Here is a 27,787-nt window from a genome sequence, read left to right as displayed (position 1 = left end):
CTCAAGGTCCCTGACTTCCAGGAAAGTGTGCAGCTGGCATATCAGCCAAAGCTGATAACAGGCACTCCTGACCGTCGCATTCACCTGACTTGCCATGTGAAGCGATGAATCTAGGAGCGCCCCCAGACTGTGAACACAGTCCTTTGAGGAGAGTGTGACCCCTTCTAGGACTGGAGTTTGTATCCCAATACCTGGGTTCGGAGCCGATACCGTAAGTACCTCCGTTTTGTCTGGATTCAACTTCAATTTGTTTTCCCTCATCCAATCCATTACTGCCTTAAGACAGTCATTGAGAGGCGAAACGCCATCTGAAGTCACAGCTGAAGACTGAGACATGGAGAAATATATCTAGGTGTCATCAGCGTACTGATAACACCCTGCTGAATTCCAGAACTGTTTTGGCTGTCCACCACATGTTCAGAGATGGGACCATAAGCTACCAAATGGAAGGGCTATAACATGTTCCCTAAGGCAATATGATCTCCCCAGGACTGCTACAAGGAGCTGGAGAAAAAGTGAATCAAAAACATACTGTGAATCTGCATTCTTTTCGGAGAAGATTCGGAGGCAGAAATCCCCATTCTTGTTGGGCTCAAACGTGGATGGTACAATAATATACTCTCCTGGAGGAAGCTTGAAGCGGTTTAACACTTCTCGGAGGTTGATGAATGTATTTGATCGTTCTCTAGCTCGATTTGTTAGAAAGAAATTTTTGCTCAGGTGTACGTTGGTTTGGCCTGAAGACTTCACAGAAGAAAACAACACAACCTAAAGTATTGTTCCAGTTTAGAACATGTCTGAAGTAAAGTTGCCAGGGTAAAAACTGCAGAGGTCTCTTGTGTCTTTTTTGTAATAGAGGGAATTTCAGCAGGTGCTGTTTACTACCCAGTTAATTAAAGGTAGAAGAGCCTTTAATGTAATTTTATACCACATTACTAAAATCAGATGTATGCTTTGGATTTCAAGCAGCCAAATACCTATTCAGTCTTTTGAATACAGTGGTACCCCGGGTTACGAAAATAATCCGTTCCGCCGCCGCTTTCGTAACCCGAAAGGCTTCGTAAGCCGAAAAACCCATAGGCGCTAATGGGGAAAAGCCGCGATTTGGTGCGAAATAGCGCCGAAAAGCACCAAAAGTTTTTTCGTAACCCGAAAAAACTTTCGTAACGCGGAACAGTTTTTTTAAATACATTTTTTTCGTAACCCGGAAATTTCGTAAGGCGGCGCATTCGTATCCCGGGGTACCACTGTATTGTGCATGCAAATTAACGTTTACACTGTTAACAGTAAATGTTACAACACTTTATAAATTATCTTGTTACATTGGAAAAATTAACTAACTTGCTTACTTAATATAAGGTACACTTTATTCTATTAATTTTAACCTTTAATTACTTGCCTATTTCTTTAACATGATATTTCATTATGTTCCTATGATTTTTGACCAGCCAGCTAAAAATTCAAAATATAATTCAGCTTTCCTTCTGGACCAATAATGATGAACTTCCTTAATTATTGTTGGCTTGCTTTGAATCCCTCATGTGGCAAATTATTTCTATAGGACTTAAATATAGTAAAAGATAGGGCTATAATGATTCAACTACATACAGTTGTGAAATGTTCAGTAGAATTGTGGTCCTAATAATGATAACTGGAAAATCATCTTCCTTGGGACATTTTGAAATGCATGCTCCATTGTACATTTTGTTTATCTGTTAATTGTTGTTTTCTGCCTCAATCCAAGGGGAGAGGCAGGTAAGAAATCAATACTGTTGTTATCATCATCATCATCATCATCATCATCATCATCATCATCATCAAAGATGTGGAGGTACCTGTGAGAAAGCGAAGAGAAAGAAATTATGTACTCTTTAGTCACAACATTCAACAGTGATACAAACTTCTAGTCACCTACAGCTCCATTTTAACTAGAGAGAATAATCACCTGCTTTGTACCTTGTTAAGACAGCAGATACGTTTTAGATCAGTGATTCCCAAACTTTGACCCTTCAGATATTTTGGACTGTAACTCCCAGGATTCTTATTGGGCAAGTTGGCTGGCGCTCCAGGGAGTTGAAATCCAAAACACCTGAAGGACCTAAGTTTGGTAACCACTGTTCTAGATGAAGAGGTCCTTCACTCTTTGGGCCTTTATGCCCAGATTTGTAAATCTGAGAAATGTGCAAGCACCACTGCAAAATGGCTGGTATGGAGACAGGTCTAGTGCCAAAATGGCTGCCATGAGGATACTGGTTACAAAAAATAGTTTGTCAAAGGCAGAGGGCAGAGGTTGGGTTTCAGTATCAAATATAGGCCACATGATTAAGCCCACACAGGACAACAAGAAATCCATTTTATGGAAGGGAAACTAGTAGCCAACAATCTAAGTTCAAGGCGATGGTGGGGTAATACCTCTGAAATTTAGAACCACTTCTTCCTTTGTGCCCAGTTTCCTACTCCAACAGAAAATCAGTTTCCCCAAATTATTTTTTAAATAAATTCTTTTAAAATTAATGCATTCCTCTAAATTATAGTGATCACTTCTTCAATCAGTTCATCTTCTGTTTCTGCTAACCCCACTTACTTTCACACTTTCTCTCAAATCTCTTGGAGAGTATCTGTGGCAGCCAGATACTCCCCACTCTTTCACTATATAAGATAGCCTGTACAGTGCTGGCACAAAATATTTTTATCCCCCACTTTCTCTTCCTGGCTCCCCCTCTACCACCTGCCCTGAATCCCTGGATCACTATCAACACATTTTTTCATGCTGCTGGGAGAACTGCAAAACAATACTAGCTGAAAGACCAGTCACAATACCATCTTAATTTCCAAGGAGTACCTTTACCTACCTCTAGGTCTAGTTAAAATGTTGCAAGAGAGAGAAATGGGAGAACCCTACTACATGAGAACCCATTTTTATACCATTTTCAAGATGGGAAATTCTGCATAGAAATGACAATAATGCATTTGTGGCCAATCAACAAATAGTAATCTGTTTGTTGCTTGGGGTGATTCAATCACATACGCTCATCACTTAAGAGACTTTGGACACCATGTGCAATAAGAAAGTGGGAGATATAAATATTTTGTCTGTTGTGTCTGTCAACGATATATGACAGACATGTATTTTGGTAGATGCAAATACATAGTAAGATGGGGGTGGCTTTACATTTTGTCCCTCTATCACTCAAGTTGTTGATTAGGAAGTTAATGATCTTTTGAGTAGATGTTTCCTCTAAGAAGAAATGAGCTCATTATGCCATGTCTTGGTTTATAAAGCAGAAAACAAGAAAAGCAAGCTTACCTCATAGATGGCAAAGCCTATGGTATGCATATCCTCTCCCATCTTCCGTTGCTTCCGGCGGTGTTTCTGAATCAGTCCAGCCAGGAAAGTGCAACCCTTCTCAGGATCATCAGGATCTTCATCTTCCTCCTCAAGTTTAATCAAATATTGTGGGTTCATCCAAAATGTATCTGACAAAAGATGCAAGCAATCAACCATGAGCTTACAGTGATTCACCTCTTTCTGATGACTGCAATCAATCCTGGCTTGCAAAAATACAATCCTTCAATCTGAGATTGAGCTGCCCATTTGCCTAATTTTACAGCGTGCCCGCACCATACACAAGCATGCCATATGCAGCTTTAACGTTATGCAGAAGGTTAAGTTGCCAGGGGATGAATGATGCGCGCCCCTGTGGCATGTGCCGAACACGGAAGCGCTCCCCCATTGCAACCAATGGGGTTTGAGTTTACGTGTTTTTCCCCATACGCTGGGGGATCCGAAACGGATCCCTGCATATGGAGAGGGCCCACTGTATGTCTGCAATAAGCTTGGGATTTGTTTTTTCCACAAATTGAGGTTTTGAATCACTAATGAAGGTAGCAATAGCAATAGTAGCAATAGCAACTTTATTTATATACCACTTTATACCACACTAAGCAGTCTCTAAGCAATTTACAATGTATATGTTAATCGCCCCCAACAAGTTGGTTATTCATTTTAGCAACCTTGGAAGGATGCTAGGCAGAGTTGACCCTGACCCCAGGCTCTGACTGAACTCACAACCTTGCAGTTTGTGAGTGAGTGGCTGCAGTACTGGCATTTAACCACTGCACCATCAGGCAAAGTTATAAATGTTGTTGTTGTTGTTGTGTGCCTTCAAGTTATTTCTGATTTATGGAGATCTTAAGGTGAAGCTATCACAGGGTTTTCTGGGGCTGAGTGTGTGTGAAACCAGGGGAAACCTGGTTAATTGGAAAAGTAAGAAGCAATACACAATTGCAGATTATTTCAGTGGTGCCGAATGTGTTTCAGTGAAGGCAGCATATGATGAAATAAAATGGCTACACAACTTATGGATTTTGGGATAACAAAGCCCAAACCAACGATTTTGATGTAAGATAACCAAAGCTGCCTCAAGATTTTTCAAAGCAAGAAGCCACTCACAAAGAATATTGACATTGCCTTCCACAAAGTGCAAGAGATGTGTCAAAATGAACTTGTTCAGTTAGAATACTGCAACACTGAAGTGATGATTGCTGATATTCTTACTAAACCTCTACCAAAAGGTTGTTTCTAGAGACTATGAGAAGGGATGAAGGTGACTGACATTTAACTTTCCTGTTAAAGTTAGCCAAAATCCTCAGTGGTGTGGGGGGATAGAGATTTACCCACAAGGGATCTACTGCTGTGAGAGATTATTGTTGTAAAGCAAAGTATTTGGGGAGGCTTTGTCTTCAGTGGGGTTCTAAGACCTATTAGTTTCACAAAAACTTCTGTTCCTGGTGGAAATAAAACTGGTTTGTTGATATAGATTAACACACCATCCTCCTTGGCAGCATGGCTGTCATGATAATGAGCGCTTGCAGTTCAAAAATTACCACTACTCCATTGTGAAGGTGTATGGAGCCATGCATTACCAAATCCAAATTTAGTGTAGGGATTAGCCCATACAATCAGTGAGTGCCATCTTTCTAAACAAAACAGTAATGGTGTACACCTTTAAAAATACTTCATTCTAGCTTTTTTATATATAAGCAAAATTCAGACATAGCCATATTAGTCTGGAAAATCAGTAAGCAAAGGGACCTTCTACCACCTTTGAGACCAACTGAAAGAAAGAAGCTGGTAGCATGAGATTTCATAGACTTTAGTCTACTTCCTCAGATGCATGGGGTGGAGTGTAAGGTCCAGGAACACACCTATATAAGCAGGCTGTGGGAGAGAATGTTCATAGAAAATATAAAACTTTGTGAGTGTGGAGAAAAGGTAACAAGTACGGTTTTAACTATGGTTGTTGGGGAACAAAGGAAGGAAGAAGGATGTTGCCTAAAGCCAAGATGAGTAGATAACCATATGAATGAGTATTGGAATGTAGTGTGGGAAGACTGGAAAGAGAGACAGCAGAATTGGAATGTATCTACAAACTGCAATCCAACAACAGGGGATTGAACAGAGACAATGGTTTCCTGGCACACTACAAATACAGTTGGCCTTCCTTATGCACAAATTTTTTATCCACGGATTCAACCATCCATGGTTTGAAAATACTATATATATTCCAAAAAGCAAACCTTGATTTTGCCATTTTATATAAGGGACACCATTTTACTACATTTAGTGGAACTTGAACATCCATGGATTTTGGTATCTATGGGGGTGGTGGTCCTGGAACCAAACTCCAGGGGATACCAAGGGCCCAGTGTGTTATAGCATTGGTTAATGCCCCAGCATCATGAGGGTGCTCACAGCCAGTTTATCACATCTCCTTTCTGGTTCCCACACTACCACCTGGTACACATCGCTAGGATGCAACGTCTTGGTGGCGATAGTAGGGCTTGGGACCGTGCACTAACCGCATGGTCCCATGCCCTACTACATGTGGGCGGTGCCATTACAGCGCCGCTACACCCACACAGGGGGCGTGAGCATGACGTATGGGCGTTGCAGCATCCACAAGTCATGCACAGGAAGAGATTTTGAAAAGGAGCCGCTCTAGGCAGCTCCTTTTTTGGTTTGCAGTGTTGCCGGGTGGTTTGGTTACTACAGCAATGCTGTGGACCATAAACGGGCACCTACAGACCGCCCTGAAAGGGGTGGTCTGTACTGCTCCCACATTTAAATGTTCATTCATATGGTTATCTGTTCACCTTGGCTTTAGGCAACATCCTTCTTCCTGTCTAGTCCCCCAACAACCAGAGTTAAAACTGGACTTGCCATCTTATCCCCATACCCACAAAGTTTTAACTTCTATGGAAATTCTCACACACAGCCTGCTTATATAGGTCTGTCCCTGGACTTTCCCATGCATCTGTGGAAATAGACTCAAGTTTACAAAAGCCCATGCTACCAATTTTTCTCTTTCAGTTAGGTGCTACAAGATCCCTTTCCATCAGCAAATTCATGTTTAGGATAAGGCATACTGAGTGTGGTGCCATCATGTCATAGTAAAATATCAAACTCTATATAATTCTTTTTGCCAGTTGTTTGAAACATACTAGGGAAAAGTCTTTTCTGTAAATGGAGGTGATAAAAATGACTTACCAGGATAATTTCTGCATCCACCAGCAGTGGATCCTTTTCTCCAGTTCCCATCCATCAAATTTAGGCTCCACTTCTTGTACTTCCCACTGGTCAGAGTGTCTGGAGTCAAGTTGCAGATCTCAAGACGTGAGTAATGCCTCAAAAAATCATCAAATGACATCCTGTGGAATAAAGTCATAAAGCAGTTCTATTCAGAAAGACTTTGAGATGTCTCTCACACATCAGCTAGTCTGACACCAACTTAAACTAGGGATGGAGAATTTGCCACACTGACACCCCAACCCACTGAAAGCTGCACTTGGACCACTGACAAAATTCAGTGGCAACCCCATCCTCACTTAAATACAAAGCACTTCTACTTTTGAACAAGCCACACAGGGAACTTTGAAACTGGCTAGTACTACTAAAGAGACTTTTATGAATGCTAAGGTTCAGTACAAGGTTCATCCTCCCCATACATATTGTGGAGATGCTTGTTTTTAAGGGGTTTCTGCTAAGATTTTGGGTGTGCATTGTCAACTTAAAGGGAAAAGTGATGCTTTCTTGCTGTTGTGGGAAAAGGTTGAGATGTAGTCCGTAGCCCAAGGGCTATGTGGAAGAAAAAACTGGGGTGTTCAAAGGCTATGTATTGTTCATCTTTGAATCAAACAAAGAACAGCCAATGAATCTTTAAGACGGCAAGCTGACTCAGCAACTTATAGCATTAGTTTGTAAATATGCCCTTAACATGGCAAAGAGTATTTTTTATATCACTTATCTGAAACTTTTCTCCAATAGGATATTTTAGTGAGATAAGAAATTTCTTTTGGCTCCCCATCCAGTAAGTTCCTCCACAGGTCTATGCAATTCTGTGTTTTGTGCTTTTTAAAATAAAAAATGAGCCTGGATATCCATGATACAACTTGATGGTCAGATGCATGTTTCTGACATTTAAGTATTATAGATGAAACAGTGAGGTGATTCTCCTTGTTTGATAGTTTGTCCTTACCAAAATTCTCCATCTTCGTGTTTCTTGGTTAGTCTGTCCTTCACTTTAGGATCAACATTATTCCAGCTTGGACAACTAAAAATATAGAAGTTATATGAAGTTAAGTTACAGCAAAATTTAGATCATTGTGCAAAGCCTTAGACCTTAATGCCCACAATTCAAAAGGCCTCTAGAACATAAGTGTGAAGTGTTCTGCATAATGACAATGAGTTGCTGTTTGTCCACTCTACACTGTGATGGAAACCATTAAATTAGTCTTAGTAAATCAGGGAAATGGCATGGGAAATAATAACATACATCTAACACAGAGAGATATGAATGGAACAAGAACTGTTTAGATTTGTGCACTGCAATCTTGGAAACCTATTAAATGACTGGAAATAAGAAAAGCAGCATAGCTGATAACTCAACTACATAGGAGGAATATCTGAGGCAACTCAGTATATGCAGAACTGGAAAAAGGAGATTAAGGGTGTTATAATATCAGAAGGAGGAAGGGAAGTATTTTGTTCATCCCTTTTATTGAGAACAAGACAAAGATCAATAGCTTTTAGAGGAAGGGTAATATAATCAAACACATATAAAAAAGGGATTCACACAAACACCAATAAAAAGAAACTTATATAAATAGACAGTAAGTGACACCATTTAAAGGAATCTTGGGTAATGCAAACAAAGAATGAAACATTACCACAAGGCTCCCAAAAGAGGTACAGTTTTGATTATATACAGATAAATTTTGAAATGACAATGGAGCTTAATTGCAGACAAAAATCCTAAATATCATGGTTCTGTGAGGTGACAGGGGTTCTCGTGCAGATAGATAATTTACTGTATTAAATAAATTAGAAATGAAAAAAAGATAAATCCATACAGTGTGTTTCAGGCTCTCTCCACCTGTTGCTGTGCAGATGTGAAAATCAGAAACACACTTTTAAATGTGCATGATATCAGGTTGATAAATCAACTTCTGGCTATTTATATGAAACATTCAATCTTCCTGTACTTTTACATCACCTGTGGACAGATGCATTCTATCTGAAGCCTATTTTATATACTCCAGCCATATTCCTCTACAAGAGAAACTTACATATTTTGGAGTAACTTTAGCAGAATAGTCTTTTTATTAGTGCTAACAGGCATATCTCTCTTAGCCATGTCCTTCTCCTGCATCCCATAAGTCATATTTTTCTGTCACTTTTCAAGTCAGTTCTTAAAGTGTTTTTAAGCATTTTGACTATAACTTTTTTTCAAGTTTTATTCAACTGTTACCACCAATCCTAGGCTTTCATATTTAAGTTACAGAAAAGCAACATGTAACATGATTTGCTTTTTAAACACAGCAATGAGTAAAGTCAACCTGTTACTGTTTAAAGTAAAAAGAAATGGAGCAAGTTAATATTAAAAAGTCATTTTTAAGCTCTCTTTGTGTGTTTTTGTGCAGACTGTTAGTGCTCCTCTAAGGAAGGACAGGGTACAATTAAAATGAAATCAATAAATATTTGTTTCACCCCAGGCATCTGGTGAAACTGACAAATTCAGAGAAAAGATTTCTCTAGTTTCCCTGCTTCAAAGTCATTTGGAGTACTAATGTTTAATTTAAAAACTTGATGAGGTACCAATTAGCAAATTTGCTAGGCTCCTAGTGCAAGAGACAAGACTTTCATCTTGCTTTATCTGATAAAAGAAAGGGCAGTCAGACAGTGTAGAAAGGAGGGCTAGACACAGACACCATCAACCGTAAACTAGTTGATTTTAATTGCATTCAAGGTAGCCAAATGGGGAAATATCTCCTTTCACAAACTGCTTGGAACAAGTATGACAACCTTTAAGGCAGAAAAAGCATACTCTGTGAACAGTAATAATTACAGGATAGATTCATAAGGGTTAGGAAATGTGTGAGAAAATCCACAGGTGATTTAGGCTTTACAGAAGATGGTTATCTTCAAGGAAACCAGAGCAGTGGCTTCAATTTAAAGTTTTATAACTCATGATGCAAAGCTTTATACCAACTATTTCAGTTGTGTATTGTAAAAAGTGGAATGTTTGAAACTCACTTATCACTCCATTTTCCAGTCCATTCTACTTCTCCCCAGGGATTTCGGATTCTGATCAGTTTCTGCAGACTGCCTCGGAAACTGACCTAATGTGATAAGGGAACAAAAGCCAAGTCAATATGAGATCAAGCATCCTGGTCATCAAGGAAGGATATAGGATTCTTTAAAACTGTTTCCTTTTCTGCTTAAAAACAAACAGTATGAAATGAAGGCCTAAATACCCTAAAGGCACCCGATCCAGTCTGATATGGGAAGCTAAGGAGGATCAGCCATGGTTAGTACTTGTATGGGAGCCCACCAATAAATATCAAGTGCTATACACTATATATTGCAGAGAAATGAACTAAAAAACCACCTCTGAATATTCCTTGCCTGAGATAGTCTATGAAATTCATGGGGTTGCCAGACAACATGAAGGCAGGCACACACACGCACAAACTGAATACACATGTACTAAAAGGGGCTGAAGACCTTTTTATTTAAACAAGCATTCCCTGATGCAAGCCCCAACTAACTTCTCCCTCCCCTCTACGTCAGCAGTGGCAAGCTGGCTGGAATGTTTTTACTGTATTTTGTTTATGTATATGGTAATTTTATGTATTTTATGAATGTTGTACACCGCCCTGGTTTTATAGAAGGGCGGTATAGAAATAAAATTTTTATTTATTATTATTATTATTACTATTGAGTCACAGAATCATAGAGTTGGAAGAGACCACAAGGGGCATCCAGTCCAGCCCCCTCCCATGAAGGAACTCACAATCAAAGCACCCCTGACAGATGGCCATTTAGCCTCTGTTTAAAACTTCCAAAGAAGGAGACTCCACCACACTCTGAGGGAGTGAGTTCCACTGTTGAACAGCTCTAACTGTCAGGAAGTTGTTGAGGTGGAATCTCTTTCCTTGGTGTTTGAATCCATTGCTCCATGTCCTAGTCGATGGAGCAGCAGAAAACAAGCTTGCTCCATCCTCAATATAACACTCCTTCAAATACCTAAACAGGGCTATCATATTAACCATCTTTTCTTCAGGCTAAACATCCCCAGCTCCCCAAGTCTCTCCTCACAGGGCAGGCTTCCAAACACTTCACCATTTTGGAAGTCCTCCTCTGGACATACTCCAGCTTATCAACATCATTTTTGAATTATGGTGCCCTGAGTTGGACACAATATTCCAGGTGAGGCCTGTCCAAAGCAGAATAGAGTTGCACTATTATCTCCCTTGATCTAGATGCTATACTTCTATTGATGCAAACAAGAATCACATTGGCCTTCTTAGCTGCCACATTACACTGTTGATTCATGTTCACCTTGTGGTCTACTAGGACTCCTAGATCCCTTTCACATGTACTGTTGTTAAGCCAGATGTCTCCCTTCCTATATCTACTCATTTCATTTTTTTCTGCCTAAAGGCAGTACCTCACATTTCTTCTTATTGAAGTTTATTTTGTTAGTTTTGGCCCAGCTTTCTAATCTGTTAAAGTCATTTTGAATTTTGATCCTCTCCTCCTAATTTGGTGTCATCTGCAAATTTGATAAGCATGCCCTCTGTTCTTTTGTCCAAGTCATTGATAAAAATGTTGAATAGCAATGGGCCCAGGACAGAACCTTGTGGCACCCCACTGGTCACTTTTCTCCAGGATGAAGAGGAGCCATTGCTGAGTACCCTTTGGGTTCAGCTGGTCAACCAGTTACTAATCCACCTAACAGTTGCATTGTGTATTTTACTAGCTTGTTTGCAAGAATATTATGGGGGACCTTGTCAAAGACCTTGCTGAAATCATATAAATACACACACACACACACACACACACACACACACACACACACACACACATAGACAGACAGACAGACAGACAGACAGATCAGATTAGGCATGACTTGTTTTGGAGAAACCCATGTTGACTTTTTGTGATTATGGCATTCCTTTCTAAATGTTCACATACTCTCTGTTTCATGAGCTGTTCTAAAATCTTTCCTGCTATTGATGTCAGACTAACTGGATGATAATTATTGGGATCCTCTTTTTTCCCTTTTTGAAGATGGGGACAACGTTTTCCCTCCTCCAGTCTGCTGGGACTTCTCCTGTTTCCCAGGAGTTCTGAAAGATTATTACCAATTGCTCTGAGACTACATCTGCCAGTTCTTTTAATGCCCTTAGATGTTGTTCATCTGGTTTCGGAGACTTAAATTCATTTAGATTTGTTGGGGTTTGATGTTTGATTTTTTTTGTGGACTGGAGCTTTTTACAAATTGGATTAGTAGTTGAATTAGGTACAAAATTTAGGAATAAAAGATGTTTTCAGTCATTCTTCTACTACTCCTTGTTCCTAATTTATCAAAACATTCTGTTAATATGAGTTCCAAGGTTCCAAAGAGTGTCTAGGATAGTTTATTGTGGCTGCTTCAGTGCAGCTGTTCTAGTGCTGCCGATTCAGTATGGCTGGTTTAGTACAGTCCGCCCTTGGCTTACGCGGAGGATCCGTTCTGGACCCCCCACATAAGCCAAATACTGTGCATGCTCAAACCCCATTCAAGTGAATGGGGCTCGTGCATGCGGCGGCGCAGCAGTGCACACGCACCATGGGCGCGCACCCCCATTCATCCGAATGGGAAGCGCTGCCCCATGTGCCCCACGCAGCTTTCAGCGTATGCTGAAAGCCGTGTATGACGCGGGCGCACTGTATGACCAGTTGACTGTGGTTGTTTCAGTGTGGCCAAATGAGTGCAGCTTTTTCAGTGCTGATCAGAGTGACTTGGTGATAGCTGAAACAGCCACTTGTTTAAATTGCTGCACTGGCAGAGCAGTGTTGAATCATCCACTCCAATCAGTGCTGAAATGGCTGACATGCTGAAAGGGCAGCGTTGAATTGTCCACTGCGTTCTATTGGCCATGGTGAAACAGCCACAATCAATTGGCCATGCTAAACCAGCAGCACTCAATCGGCAGCACTGAAATACTTCAGCTGAAGTGGCCACAATCAATCAGCCATTATGAATCATCTGCTTCAGGACTGTATATACCAGTTTGTCTGAGTGTTAAAGACTAATGTCAGAGGTTTGTGCCCTCTGGCTCCTCAATGAGGATGCAGGATATTAGGGACCACATTTTTCAGTGGTGATCATCCAACACTGGAACTTCTTCTCCACTGAGATACATATGGCTTAATTGCTAATGATTTTTTCTTAAAAACTCTCTGAAGACATTTTTACTCCATTCTATATCTGGGTGAACTGTGTTCCACTTGGGGAAACATTGTCCCTAATATTACCTCTATGACTGCCTCCATCATTAGCTCCAGTGTGATAGAGAGATAAATATTATATTGGGATGGGGCTTCAGCTTTCTAGCCAGCCATGATAACTAGAAGCATAGTCATCATTAGATTATTCTCTCTGAATACATACCATGGCAACTATTGAGACAACATTGATAGAAATCAGCAGGGGTTTGTGGACTGAAAGAAATCAGTTTTATAGAACTCCCTAGAGAGAACTTTCAGGTCCATTCTTGGTTTAGCTCTCAATCAGAACAGCAGGTTTCTTTTCTGCCTGTTTACACTGGGAAATGCTAAAGCCAAAACATCCAAGGTCCACAACAATCAAACCTATGCCAATTGCTCATTATTCTGACCAGCTTTGATGCAGCCTGCCAAGGACTCAGCTTTGTACAACAATTTAATCAAAAAAGGCAGGGACGCTTCCAGTGTAATTACTCTGGGCCTATTCCAAAACTTGTTAGAATGAGCATTGAGAACCCATGGTTTGTAAACTCTCCTTCTTTTCAACTTCTGCCATACCTGTTACCTCCTTCATGGGCCAGAAAATCATTTTTGCTCATTTTTCAGTGGAGTATTTATACCCTTTTAGAAATTTTACTGGCTTCTCTACTCCAGGGCTTATTTAATCCCTTATCTCTTTATAGTAGTGTCTTTTGGGAATTGGAAGTGGGATATAATTTATTTAATTAATTTAGTTAATTTCTACACATATAGATTTTCTTTGGCAGAACCCTTCAGTTTTGTTTTTTGTTGTTACATCTTGGTTTTTTGGCGTTAGGGACTTTTGTTGGTGGGCTAAATAGGCAAACAACTGTTATGAGGCTGTTTAGCCATAAGAGGGCAGCGCATCCAAACATTTCACAAAGGAACAGGCCTCCCCATCCTTAGGAACAGAAGCATCACGGTTCACTGTGATATCATATACTGGGCATGCAACATTTTCCCCATTCCCAACAGGTTAGGTTACCTCTTCAGCACCTGTTACAGAGTATGCATGCCCTTTGACCAGTTTCTGTGTTGTGACTGCCTCCGTCTCAGCAGCGCTTGTGATCTGCAAAGACAAGGATTATCAGTACAAGATTCCATGGCAGACAAAGTGATATAATCAGCAGTTCCAGAAACTAGGAAGAGAAATAACCATTGGATTTCTTATTTAATTAGTTCTAATCAATATGCTGTAAAATAAAAGACAAATTGGCAGTCCTAAAAACTAAAATGATTGCCAAAGCTGACCCTACCATTAGGCAGAGTGAGGCAAATGACTCAGCTGGCAGCTTCTGTGGGATGGGGTGATGGCAAAAACCTGCCCCTATTGTCCTCCCCCAGCTTGAGCTAGCCTCCTGTGCACGCAAAGTTATCTCTAATGTGGTGGAGGATTCTGTCCTGTCAGATTCTCTTCTGTCTTGACTTCTGACAGTCAAATACTTCATGTATATAGCATTGATGCCTCTAGAGTATTATTGTAAGCATGCTTGCAGCAGAAAATGCAAGTTAAAAAAAATGTCAGATAATATTACAGAGACCAAACTTTCCAGGCGTAATTCAAAGTGCTGGTATAAAGCGCTATAATATGATTTAGGTCCAGGCTATGAGGCAAATAAAAAGATGATCTAAGGAATAAGCAGACAAGCTATATAAAAGAGAAGAAAAAATGAACAACACATGGAATGAAAAACTATATGAAGATGAACCCCAGATCCTGGACAGCACAGTAGAAGCTGCAATAAGAGATATTAAGAAAAATAAATCACCAGGAACAGATGATATTCCAATAGAAATGCTACAACCCACAAAGACTGAATCAACTCTAGTGATAACTAAAATATGCCAATATGGAAAACAAAAAGGTAGTCAACAGACAGAAAACAATCAGCATACATCCCAATTCACAAAAAAAGAAGACACAAAAGACTGCAGCAATTATAGGAACACAGCATTAATTTCCCACACAAGCAAAATTCTGCTGAAAATTCTGCAGTCATATATGGAGAGAGAAATCACATAGGTGCAAGCAAGGTTCGGAAAAGGAAGAGGCACACTGCAAACATATGATGGCTAATGAAGCACACTAGGAATTCCAGAAGAAAATCAGCATGTGCTTTATAGACTATAGCAAAGTCTTTGACTGCATAGATCATGAAAAGCTACAGAAAACTCTTAAAGACATGAGAGTGCCATTATATTTGACAGTCCTGATGAGAAATCTGTACTTAGGACAACAAGCTACTATTAGAACAGAACTTGGAGAAACAGAATGAATCAGCTTTTGATTCAATTGACAGAAAGCTATTATGGAGAAAACTGCAGGAGCTATCTATAGATAAAAGGTTGTTAACATTGGCAGGATCTACATCGCCAAAATGGGTTGTGGTGGCAGCGATTCTAGGGTTAGGGAGCATGCACCTTAATTTACAGGACCTAGGCAGAGCAGTGTTAGATAGGGAGGCTTGGAGATGTTCCATTGACAGGATGGACGTGAGTCGAGGCCAACTCAAGGGCAGTTAACAACAACAACCGCTGGTGAGGGGTTCCATGGCTGGTAGCTGCAATGCTTTCATCCACAAACTTACAATCTCTTTATTCAACACTTTATTAAAATTTAGATGTTTTGTAAGTGAATTGTAGAGTTCAAAGATTATATAGTTTGAATCAGGGCACCCAAATCTGGAGACACATTAGGGAACTAGCCCCACCCTTCATTGCAAGAAGTTCCCTCATAAAGGCTATAAACATCAAGATTAACTTTTTGGGCAAACTTGCTCTAGGAAGTCAGGCTGCATTCATTTTCTGATAGGGATTAGTTTTAGCCCTGATTTGTGCCACTGTAATTTGGAAATGTTTGAGTGGTGAACCAAAGTTGAGTTCTTCACAACTTGTCCCTCCCTTTCTGTAAATAACAAAATAACACACTAACACACACACTTTCAGACTTAACTGTAGTCTACTCCCACACCAATAACAGCATATCCTTCTGCAACTTATAGTGACCCCTTTAATTTCATTGGGTTTTCTTAAGCAAGGAATATTCATAGGCAGTTTTTCTAGTTCCTTTCTCTTAAACATAGCCTACAGCGCCTGGTATTCCTTGGCAGACTCCCATCCAAACACTAATCAGGTCTTGTTAACGTCCAAGATCAGATGGGATCTGGTGCCTTTAGGGTATTTGGGAAGCCTATACATACTGTCTTCCAAATACTTTTCATCTATTAGGCCTTGAGTTTCTGCTGACAAATTCATCTCAATAGCAAACCTCTGGTCTGGGCTACCTCTGTTCTTTTCAGACAGGAACTAATTCATCAATGTCAAGCCTGAAATCCATACAGGGTTTATATTTACAAGCCATTAAGACAAGAGGGACTTCTGCAACACTTGTGTGCTGAACTTCTGTTATATGTAGTTTCGTTTGCAGGTTTCAACAACCACAATTTATGTGTATATTGCTTCAACCACAATTTGAACAGAGCACAGCTTATACAGGTCACTTTTGGGAGCTACAGTTCTCAGAATCTCTGAGGGAGCGTGGCCACTTGCCGTGGTGTTGGAGAGGGTTCTAGACATTTATGTCTCAAACAATAAATTTACATGCTCTGGAACAGGTTACTAGATCTGAAGAGGGAAAATTTCAGCCTCATTTCTTCAATGCATGAGGAAATTATGTATGCTAGCAGCCGCCCTGTGATTTCCAAAACAGGGATGCCCTGACCATACTTGCAGAGCCAGAGGCTACAACATGAAACACATAGGGTATTTTCAAGTGGTGCATGTCTGTGTATATGCTAAACCTTTCTCTGCCTTCCAATCACTCCCCTATGGCTGGAATCTGTTCCTAGATCCCATCCTCACACAATTTTTATCAGGTGGGCAACAATATGGAAGTGAACTTGGCTAGAAGAAATGCTGCTAGAGATGGAAGAAGTCTCTTCCCTATGAGGAAAAAGTGGCAAGGAAGTGTTAGCAGACTTCCATCACACATTCCCAGAGTCCCTGTGAGTTGTAAACTGCATCCTGCACCTCCATCTTTAAATGGAACTGGATAGCCCCATGTTTAAAGATACAGATCTAAGGCTGAAACAGCTGCAAACCTAACTTATAAATCTGTTTCAAGGATAAAATTGGGGGGGAAGGGGAGGCATATATGCCATACTGAGCTCCTTGTAGGAAGGAAGGACAAAAATGTATAGCACTGTATATGTTTATGATGATGATAATAAAACTTAGTTTGTTTATACCATCTTTTAAATGATTATACTGTATATGTGGGAATTCTGATTTGTAATCATTCTGTCACCATTTATGGTGTCTCCATTTGATGAAATCTGAGGAACAACAAGGGATGTAGGTTTGTGAAGAGCTGTTATTTCCATAAAGTGAATAAGGATGCTTTCTTGCTTACTAACCCCATGCATTCAGCACAGAGTATATTGAGGTGGGGGACATAGGACCCTTCAGCTGCTGTTGGATTTTAATTCTCAGCCCCAAGTGGGCCCTAGCCAGCACAATCAATGATGAAGGATTATGGGACTTGCAGCAACATCTGGATGGCCATACATCCCCCTCTTCTAGTGTACACAGGTGTCCATGTCAAGGATATTGCCTGTAGTTGTACTTTGGGATTTCCAATGATTTTCTTTTTCTAAACTGTAGCTAATAATATATCACACAGATGGGGATTTAGAATCCATTCAGTATCACAAGGTATTCAAAAAGTAAAAGGAAACAGTGCAGTTGTATTCTGAAAGAGGAATTGTGTTTAGTTCTATCTCTTGAAGAAAAAAAGCAAAGTATCTTGGGACATGAGCTCTTGTGGCTAGAATGTTTGTACAGAGCCATCTGTATCCATTTTTATCAGCTACTTTACTGAGGTTTTGTGAGCAGGATTACAAAGACGTATGGCTGGCATCATTTTAGCAACATATGCTGGCACAACACTGGCATATATGTTTTAATGGTCACTGCAGAGGGAAGAATTCACTATTACAGTACATCCTTCCTGTTATCACATCCACTCCCTCAAAATTCACCTTCTCTTGTGATAACTCAATTCATGATAACTCATAACTCTGTTTCATGATAACTCAAACTAGTTTGCCTCTTTTGCATTAACACATTAGAGAAAATATAAATCAGACTCGGTTAGTCTGAGCAGTGCACAGGTCACAGGTTGATCAAAGCAAAAGGACCTTCTGGGTGCAGAGTCTTCTGAGGGTGTCGTAATTCCCCTTCCTCCAACTTGTGCTGGCCTGTGTGACCGGCCTGGAGGCAAAACAGGCCACAAATGAGGAAAAGGTGTTGGAAACCTTCCTCCCCCTGTTCACAGTGCAGGGAGAACTGCTAAAAAGGCCCTCATGGTATAAAGCTCTTGCTTAGAACTTCAAGCAGCCATGCAGTCTTCAAGAAAGTCTAGGGGAAAGCATATCCAGCTATGTCTCTATAGTTGGACACACATTGACATCATCTACTGGGACCTCCATAAGACCATCAGGAGATCCTGGAGGATGTCTTTAATACTGGGATTTAGTCTGATGCTTCTGGGCTACTGCAGCCTTTTTCAGTCACTAAAAGACCCCGGGGAGAGGGCCCAGGAGGAAAATCAGTCCTGCAGGAAGGAAGATAGAATTCTACTTGGATTGAATCTTATCTTCTCATGCAGGATCTCAGATAATATATTCATATACTGTACTAACCAACAGCAACTGCCTTTGATTACTGAGCAAGTGCCGTCACCCAGCCCTCTACACCATAATTATTTGAAGGGCTACATACTGCACAGCAGAGGTACGGAAAAAACAGATATCTCTCCCACTTTTTTGACAGGTATGGTTGGACTGGCCTATAAGAGATGGGTACAAACCTGTACCAGCCCCTCCTATAAATGGGACAAGGCTATGTGTTTTTCAGCTTTTTACGGATAGTTTATCTGCACTAGAAGGAGTAGAATTCTGCGCAAAAATGCAGTTACCTAACTAAAACAAACTGCCATCTTGCTCTGTATTGCAAAGAACCCTGACAGCAACCTAGAAAACAGCAGTAACTTACATCAATAGAACATCCAAGGAGGGAACCTTTTTGAAGAGCTTTTTGGATGATTCTGAACAAGTTTGGTGGAGGTTTTTGCAGCTCATACCACTCCGCAATTCCACCAGTGAAGTCCTCAAAGCCCTCAGTAGTGCTTCCTCCAGAGAGAGCCTCATATGATCCATTCACCCTAGAAAAAGTGCAATTGTGATATTAATATTTCACCTTTCTCTGAGCATAGGAGAGAAAAACATACTAAAAGCAGTAGTCAATCACATGGGTGTCACTAGAAGGGTGCAGACCACACCAGGAGACATCCTAAAAAAAAAGGGGGGGGGAGGTGACACCACTGCTCCCTAAACATCTACATTTTGGGAGAAATGAGCTGTGGTGTTTGCCTGTATCACTTTAAAATACTGAAGAGATGATGCGAGTGGTGCAAGGCTCGGTGGGAAGAGAAAGCAGAGGTTCCAGTTTTGTTTAAATGAATTCTAATTTTTTTTAAAAAATGTTTTTAATTTTTTAATTCTTTTAAAATTTTCTTTGAAATCATTATATCTTACCAAATTTTCACTTTAACCACATGAAACAATGTACAATAAATACATTTAAGTGGTGTATATGATACAATAATTTAAAGGTACAATTTTAATTTTTGCTAGTCACATCACTACCCTCGCCATTACATTCAGTAATATGGGAATTGCAATTTATGAGTAGCATTAGTATAAAATATTATTAAGGCTTTTGTATGGTGTGGTATGGAAGGAGGTCAATGGGGGGAGGGTGACACAATGAGTTACCACACCAGATAACACCACCCCTAGTAACACCACTAGTTAATGATACATATCTGGGCTGTTCTTTATTCCTTCAAGAATTGGGGAAGTGACCTGCTCTAGATGGGGTTATATTCCCTCTGAAAGAACAGGCACAGAGCTTGAGAGCCTTGCTAGAATGGGCTCTGTCATTGGTAGCCCAGGTGGATTCTATGGCTAGGAGTGCCTAGGGTCAGCTTCAAGGGGTCCACCAGCTCCAGCCTTTCCTGTAAAGAGGTAACCTGACCACAGCAGTTCCTGCAATGGTAACTTTCTACTTAGATTATTGTAATGTGCTCTATAAATGACCCAGAAGTTACAGTTTATATAAAATTCAACAGCTGGCCAGAACATTTTATAGTTTTAAAGGCACTGGCTGCCAATAGGCTCCCAATCTGAATTCAAGGTGCTTGTGACAAAATGTAAATCCTTAAATGACTTGGGTGCTTGCTACCTGATAAAGCTCCTCTCTCTTTATGCGGTCTGCCAGAATGGCTCTCTGTGTCTCACTAGTAAGGAGCAACAAACTGTGGGAGTACATGTGTCTTTCTCTGTTAGTGTGCCCATTGTGGAATTACCTCCACTAAGAGGCCAGATTGATGCCAACACTATCTTCATTCAAATGTCACATTAAAATATGTTTTTTTATTAAGGTCTTGGAAAGGATCTGATTATTTTACCCAATTTGCACATGATTTTAAACTCTTCTAACTTATTTTAAATTGTTATGTTTTTTAAAATGTTTTAGAGTATTTAAACAATTCTTACTGATTTAAATTTTAAATTGTTTTAAATTAATTGTATTATACACCATCCTGAGATCTTTTAACACAGGGCAGTGATTTTCCTCCTGCCTCAGCCAGTGGGAGAGCCCGAGCTCCCCTAGTCTCAGACAGACCTTTCTTGTTTTCTACCCTTCTGTATCTGTGTACTTTCAGCTGGATTGATCAGTATCTCAGAGGAGTCTTCCCTGTTTCTGACCTTCTAAAACTCGAATATCAACAACAATGTCTTCTCTTTTTCTGCTTGTTTTCCTGCTTCAGAACCTTAATAGCACTGCCACAGAGTGCCCTCTCCTGTCTTCCAGAGAACTGAATGTAATTTTAAAATAATTTTAAGGGGGTGGGAAAAAACCTGAAAACATACGTCAGTTTGCTCAGTTCTGTACTAGCAACCCTGAAGAGATTTCTTACCCTCTTTCTTCTCCATCTTAGGAATCTTAGAAGCAGAGCCTCACACAGGGAGGGCACAGCCATGAGGCCAATGAGACAATCATCTCAGGTGCTGGCATGCTGGGACTGGCAAATTCACCACCTTCCCCTGCCCTGGCATGGCCCCTGGTGCTTGCTCTTCCCATCCCCAAGAAAGTTGCTGATGTTGCCCACTCTCTCCACTGCTCCAGAAAGAGGAGAGTATTACCCTAAATGTGTGGGACTTGTAGAACCTCCACTGACAGTAATAGCCTATCTTCAGTTAGTTTGGGAAATACTTGGCTTGGCTTGACTTGGCTTTGCAGGGATGGACAACAACTAGAAACACTCTGTCAAATTTTGACATATCTGGTATGATGTCCCAATGAATTATGTCTGCTACAGAGACACAGAGGCAGAAAAACATATTCCAGCTGTTTTGGACTACAGCTCTCCAAATCCCTAACCACATGCCATACTGGCTAATGCTTATTGGAGCTGGAGTCAAAAAGTCCTGGAGGGCACCAAGTTTCCAATCTTGATGTAGCCTATTGCATGATCCTTGATGCAAACTACTGTGACTTGGTTGTTGAATGGCTTCATTTTACACTTTATTCTATAGTTTTGTTCTTGGATTTTCCTGGTTTGTGTAATTCAATTGCAACTTAAAAAAAAAACTTATTCTGTCGTGTGTGTGTGTGTTCTTCTACATCACAAATGGAAAACTGAGGCCACAAGTCAGACATAAGCCTCTTTTTCATCAGGCTCTCTAATGCTCTTCTATAGCCCTTATCACATGTTAAACCGGAACTCCAATCCAGAGCCAATCCGAATTGAAGGGGGAGCAGAGTCAATTTGAATCCAAGGGAATTCACGTGATGAATTATCACATGTGAAGAATGAAACTGTAGTCATTCCTGAGTCAAAGCGGAGCGAGTGCACATTAAATTATCACACTGGTACATACCATGCCTATTCAACAATTCAAACTGGCACCCTTGCACATGATCAATGGGGCTCTGAACGCATCGAAACATTTTATGCTTCCAGGGTGAAGAAGGGAGCCACTTCCTGGTTCCTGTTTCATGTGAATGCAAATCTCACATGAATTGTTCTTGTCACCTCTCCCCCTAGCCCCAGAACGCCCCTCCTGTCATCAATCTCCACTGCCCCAAGTCGCCCCCTCCATTGCACCCAGTCCCATCTCAATGCTATAGAATTCTGGGAGTTGGAGTTCCTGTCACTTCTCCCTCCAGCCCCAGATCACCCCTTCCATTGCTCCTGCCTCCCTCCCCAGCCCTAGATCGCCCCCTCTATTGCTCCCATCTCTCCTCCAGCCTCCGATCGCCCCCTTCATTATCAGCTACATCCAGACATGCCCTTGGTTCCTGAAGAAACACCGGAAGCAAATAAGCCTGAAGGCAGGGAACCGTCTAAATAAAAATAATAATTGTAAGCCGCTCTGATAGCCATTAGGGCTGAAGGGCGGGGTATAAAAACGATAAATAAATAAATAAAGCAAAATTGCAGCGCCGCATCATGGGAAATTTGCCACCTTGGAGGTTTGGGTGTGTGTGCGTACCAGGACGGAAGCAAAGTTGCATTCCACACCAGACCAATTCGGATTGAAATCGAAGTGGGTTTGGAAACAATTTTTGTGAATTCACTTGTTACTGAATTCACAAAAATGAGGAGTCACTTCGAATTGACTGTGGATCTGCCTCAGAACGACCCCCCATAGAAAGCAATCACGTGTGATAATACATCATGTTTTAATGTGAATTCGCATGGTTGGACCAGGAGTGACTCCGGATCTGAGCTGCAAAACCCCTCGTGTGATAAGGGCCTATGACTCCTATCACCCCAGCTGTTCATTCACCCCTAACTGCCACTGACTGTAACATTGAAATATGAGGTTTCTAAACCACATATTTGTGGCTAGACTGCCCCAAATAAACACATTTTGGCAATTGGTACTTGAACAAATTTCACTGATTACCAACCAAGAAGTAAAATTATATCCAGAAATGCTTTTGTTATCAATATATGTAGACACAAACTCAAATTTGAAACATAAAAACCTCATAGATTTCCTCATTACAGCAGTCTGTGTAGAAATTGCCAGATGCTGGAAAACACAGGAGGTATCTTTAGATATGTGGTGGGAAAACCTATGGGACCCGTGGCTACTTGATAAACGGTCTGACAGAATGGCAAGTTATGCAGGACAAGCAAAATCAGGACCTTAATAGACAAATGGTTCCCACTCATTGACTTTATAAACCAAAACAGAAACAAGAGAAGACAACCTCCATCTCATCTGAACCTTTGGTTGGACATTCTGGACTAGATTTACACAAAGACAGCACTGTACTTTAAAATGACCACGTACACTGAACAGAACCCAAGAAGGAGACCCGCAACACAATTCAAAGCTGTGAGATAAATGGTTTTATTTTGCTTTGTTGTTGAGGTATATTTTGTATATAGTTATTTACTTATAATGTTTTTTTAAAAAAATGTTAAAAAAGAGAAGCCTCATATTTGACAGTTACAGTCAGTGACAGTAGGGCTGAATGAAAAGCATGAGCAGTGCCTAATCACACTCCAGTGAGAGTGGGATTGGAAGGTTTAGGATGATTCTGTGATGCATTTCTTTTTTTATTTCAAACATTTATATTGGGATGGCAACACATAGCCCATGGTTGCATTGCCATTTCACAGCTCTAACCACCACCATCAATAACAACATGCTGCCAACAGGAAAAACCTGCTTGTGAAAATGTATATTTAAGTACAATAACTGCTTAACAACCAAAATTTGATGATGGTGGGAGAATGTGGCTGGGGAGGGGATTTCAGTGCTGGGGCGGGGAATGGTGGTTTCCAATGCCCCACAGCTATTTGCTCCATGAGATAATGATGTATAGTTCCATACGGGTACCTGTATCTTTTGCTTTGTGGGACAAATAGTTTCAGGGGAAATTCTAATCAAGAAAGCAGCATGCAGGGGAAGACTGACATTCCTAATCCCTATGTAGAAAGATCTTGTAGCACCTTTGAGACTGTTCAAAGGCTTTCCTACAGCTGCTAAACAAACAAGAAGTCCTGTTTGTGGTTCTTCTGCATTATTGCTTTTTGCATTGCAATGTTCCTTGTCTCTTTTCACCACTTTGACCACCCACAGTCAGCTTCCCTTGTTAAAATGTTGAGAGGCACTCAATAGGCTGCTGTTATGTTTATAGCTAGATAATAATCTATATTATAAAACCATTTTATTATTCTGACTACTTCAGTAGTTCTTGTTTTAATTTGGAGCAAAGATGGCAATGTCAAAACCAAACCAAACTAACAAATAAATCCACAAAGCTACTTTATATTGTATTAAGTAGAGTAATTTTAATGTCTCCACTTACTTGGCATAGGCCTTCTCCAACAGAGCACTCCAGAACTCAGTCCCCTCTGCTGAGTGAACAAAAAGAAGTTCCCCATTTTTGGTTGGCAGCCTGTCATCAACAACCACATCTGTCCACTCGCCATATTGCCAAAACTGAAAGGAAAAAAAAAAAAAAAAAGAAAACAATCCCATCTATAATAAATTAATTGTATTGGAGATATACTCTTAACTACAGTAAAAAAAAAAAAAAGGTTGGAAATGCCCAATTCTGAAGCAAATTGGGTAACTTTATATTTCAAGAGTACTTGAGTTAGGTTTTTAGAGAGATTTTTTCTGCATTTCATAAGCATGCCACCTTACTCATAGGGTAAAAAAAGCAGTTTAGATAAGACCATGAGAACAATAGTTAATTAATCCATTAATTTATCATTTTGTTAGAATTTCCATCAACATAGCCATTTTTATAGATTTCAAGTGTCATATTCCCACATTTTAATGAATTAGTTATTTTAGGCAGTCATAGTTTGTTAGGGGATGATGTTAGGGGCTGTCTCTCTGCCAGATACAATAAGGCAGCAGACCTTAGAAGAATTATATGATTCAGGAAGTGCATCATTTGGCTTTGTGCTGGATTTTTGTTCTAAGCTGCAAGACAATAGAAAAGCAGCAGGAAAATGGAACAGAGGTGTGTGTGTACATGCGGGGGAAGGCTAACAAACAGAATGTGTGGTGTGTCAGCGCAACTGCTGGGGTCCAACAACCACTATCAGCAACTCAAACGAGTCCTGGGGTTAAATCAGACCTTTGTAGCAGAGCTAGCAATTTTAGAAGCAGAAGCGTGGCTCCAAAAGCAATTGAGATAACAGCAACTGGATGTCTTCCAGGAACTGAAGCAATGCAGGAACCTCCGGGGACACTCAGCAAAGCGATGCAAGACTTCTACTGATAAACCACCAGAGAAGCAAAGTCTCCCGAAGTGCTCTTTATTCACAGTGCTATAATACAAATACAGATCTCCAAAACTCCAAACCATACCAAACCAACTCCTACTACAAACCCACAAGCTATCACTTGCAACCCCTGGGTTTATATAGACTCCAGACCATGTGGTCTCCCAAACCCAGTGAGTTCCTGTGTGTAACCATGACAAATGTCCCCTGTGCAATCCAGACACATGGTTTCATCATCCATGGCTACGTGCACCTAGACACTAAAGTGTCCTTGAGCCAATGAGCATCAGCTGTGCTAATCAACCTTGTCCTTCTGCTGAATGCTCATGGCCAAACACACACACATCAAGCATTTCCCTGTGTGCTGTGTTTTAACCCTTCAAATCCCTGACATGGTGAAGGGTGTTTGCTTAGCAAAAATCCTCAGGCTGTCATGCTTCTTTCAGAATGTCAGGGCTTTTATTACTGAAGGATTGTGCCCCCCTTTATGGCCCAGTATGGAAGTTGTTCAAATCTTTCTGCATGGCGGGGGGGGGGGGGATTGCAGCCTTTTGCACTTCCCTTCCTCTAATATCACCAATTATTTTCTGATTTTGAAATAAATCAATAATAAAGGATAATAAATGATTTGTATATTATTATATTGGATGAGCTGTAGCAAACACCTTAGTACTCCTTCAGTGTGGGCACTTCTTACCTACCTCTCTGCACCAGTCCCACTTTTCTCTTCTCTTGTCCCCTGCTTCATTGGGTCACATGATTTGAGTGATTTGATTTGGAACTATTAAATCCATTCTTCTTCTTAGGTGACAAGAAGGTGGATAAAGAGGAAGTTTCATAACTTGGCCACAGAGGATCCTTTCAACTTGCTAAGTCACCTTTGGCATAGGAATAGTACCTCCAGGCAAATGTGCAGCTTGGATATTATCACAGGCCACCAATCAATCAATCAATCAATCAATCAATCAATCACTGCCTTCAGCATTTTTTCACTTCAGATAGAGTTTATACATTTTACGAATATAAATGAATACTTCAGCTTGCTTGCAATTCTTGTCCCAGAAAGAGAAGCCCTTGTACTTATTTTAAAGATCTCAGAACTAGTTAAAACAACTAGTTACTCATAATGATTTTTCAACAGTAAGTACCTAATTATTAATCATAAACAATAATTGTATAAATTTTCAGGAATAACAATAAGGGCAGCCTTGGGTTCTACATAAGGAGAAAGGCAGGATATTTGTTTGAGAGGGCCTTATTCTGCACATTCTAACAATGTTTGCATCTGCAAAAGAGAGAAAGCAAGCATCTGTAGTACCTGGAAATGGAAGATCCCTGCATATCTGTCCTGGAAGCTTTGATCACTGGGAACAACTCTAGCCAAAATTTCTTCATTTAGTGTGAGGGAAGCAATGGCAGCCAGAAGCCAGCAGTCTCCTATTGAAACAAGAACAAACAAAATCTTTCTCCATTAGTCTTTCATACTAGTAAATAAATAACCAGATGGAAATGGTTCACTTTTAAGACTCACCAATGCCTATAAGAAGCATTAAGACAAGTCCAGGCCAGACTAGGAATCTAAATATCCTGAAGACACCAAATCCTATGTGGTCTTGGAAGCTACACAGGCTTAGGGTTGATTAGTAGCTGGGAGGCCATCAGGGAATATCAGGTGCTGGGGCTGCCTTTCAATGGCAAACCACCTCTGAATAGTTATTATCTAAGAAAACGCTATGAACCTCATGAGGTTCGCTTAAGTCTACAGGTTACTGGAAAGCACATATACATATGCGCACACACTGAAAGGCCAGAGTAATCCTATATTATCATTTCACAAGAAGAGATATAATGCTACCAAAACACCAGCAGAGTAGCAGCTGAAAAGGCTGCTTAGTGAGTATTGCCTCCCTTCCGACAGAGTTCCAGTCAAGAGCCATTCACACACAGAGGGAGCCAATGAAACTGCAGTGATGGGAAATGCTTACAACATATAACCTGCATCACCACACACACCCCAACATTGCCACAGCATCCTGAAGTCACCTGCTCTAGTGGTATATCCAGCAAAATCTTAGTATCCTTCTGGTCCCATGTGATTCAATTAAATAATTCTACTCCTGAATACAGCATGCACTCCACAGAGACAAAAATCACTGGATTGAGACACTTGAGTTTACTTTCCTGTGCTCAGCTGCTTAGACAAGAGGAGTTATTTGCTATGCTGTCAACTTTCGTGCAAATTGTACTTCATGCCGAGAGTGGAATGTTGTTTGTGCTCCAGGGCATGTATGCAGTGATTTGAACTGGCTGAGGCCAGAGACAAATAATGTAATAATATGCCAAGCCATATTTCATGGCTGCAAACAATGCTACTTCACTGTAATTTTCTTTTCCTTTCTTTTAATAGAAACTATAGACTAACCTATTCAATGTTTTCTTTGTGTACAACAAAAAGTATTTTTTGCACCTTAATACAGGTCGCATGTTATTAGAGATCAAGTATGAAAGAGAAGGTGAGCTGCAGATTGTGGTATACAGAAAAC

At 40.5% G+C, this 27,787-nt stretch overlaps 1 protein-coding gene across 2 annotated transcripts in view; it reads right to left on the bottom strand.

Moving 5' to 3' along the window:
- LOC149310653 (calpain-2 catalytic subunit) overlaps positions 1-27,787 on the bottom strand; it is a 58,840-nt gene that overhangs the window by 17,009 nt on the left and 14,044 nt on the right. Inside the window, exons 3-12 of one of the 2 annotated variants that reach the window (XM_089529398.1) lie at positions 26,563-26,681; positions 24,314-24,447; positions 18,911-19,079; positions 13,842-13,925; positions 9,596-9,681; positions 7,539-7,613; positions 6,551-6,711; positions 3,291-3,477; positions 2,853-2,854; positions 533-737 (exon numbers count right to left, since the gene is read on the bottom strand). In XM_089529398.1, coding sequence (XP_089385524.1) covers positions 533-737; positions 2,853-2,854; positions 3,291-3,477; positions 6,551-6,711; positions 7,539-7,613; positions 9,596-9,681; positions 13,842-13,925; positions 18,911-19,079; positions 24,314-24,447; positions 26,563-26,681 — 1,222 coding nt within the window. Of the gene's footprint in view, positions 1-532; positions 769-2,852; positions 2,855-3,290; positions 3,478-6,550; positions 6,712-7,538; positions 7,614-9,595; positions 9,682-13,841; positions 13,926-18,910; positions 19,080-24,313; positions 24,448-26,562; positions 26,682-27,787 lie in introns of both variants that reach the window. The other variant, XM_089529399.1, reaches the window with a different exon arrangement.

Source organism: Sceloporus occidentalis, unplaced genomic scaffold (genome assembly GCF_023333645.1).
Source record: "Sceloporus occidentalis isolate IW3139 unplaced genomic scaffold, rSceOcc1.0.p SCAF_6, whole genome shotgun sequence".
Classification (NCBI taxonomy): Eukaryota; Metazoa; Chordata; class Lepidosauria; order Squamata; family Phrynosomatidae; genus Sceloporus; species Sceloporus occidentalis.
This window is presented reverse-complemented; position numbering and strand designations above follow the sequence as displayed.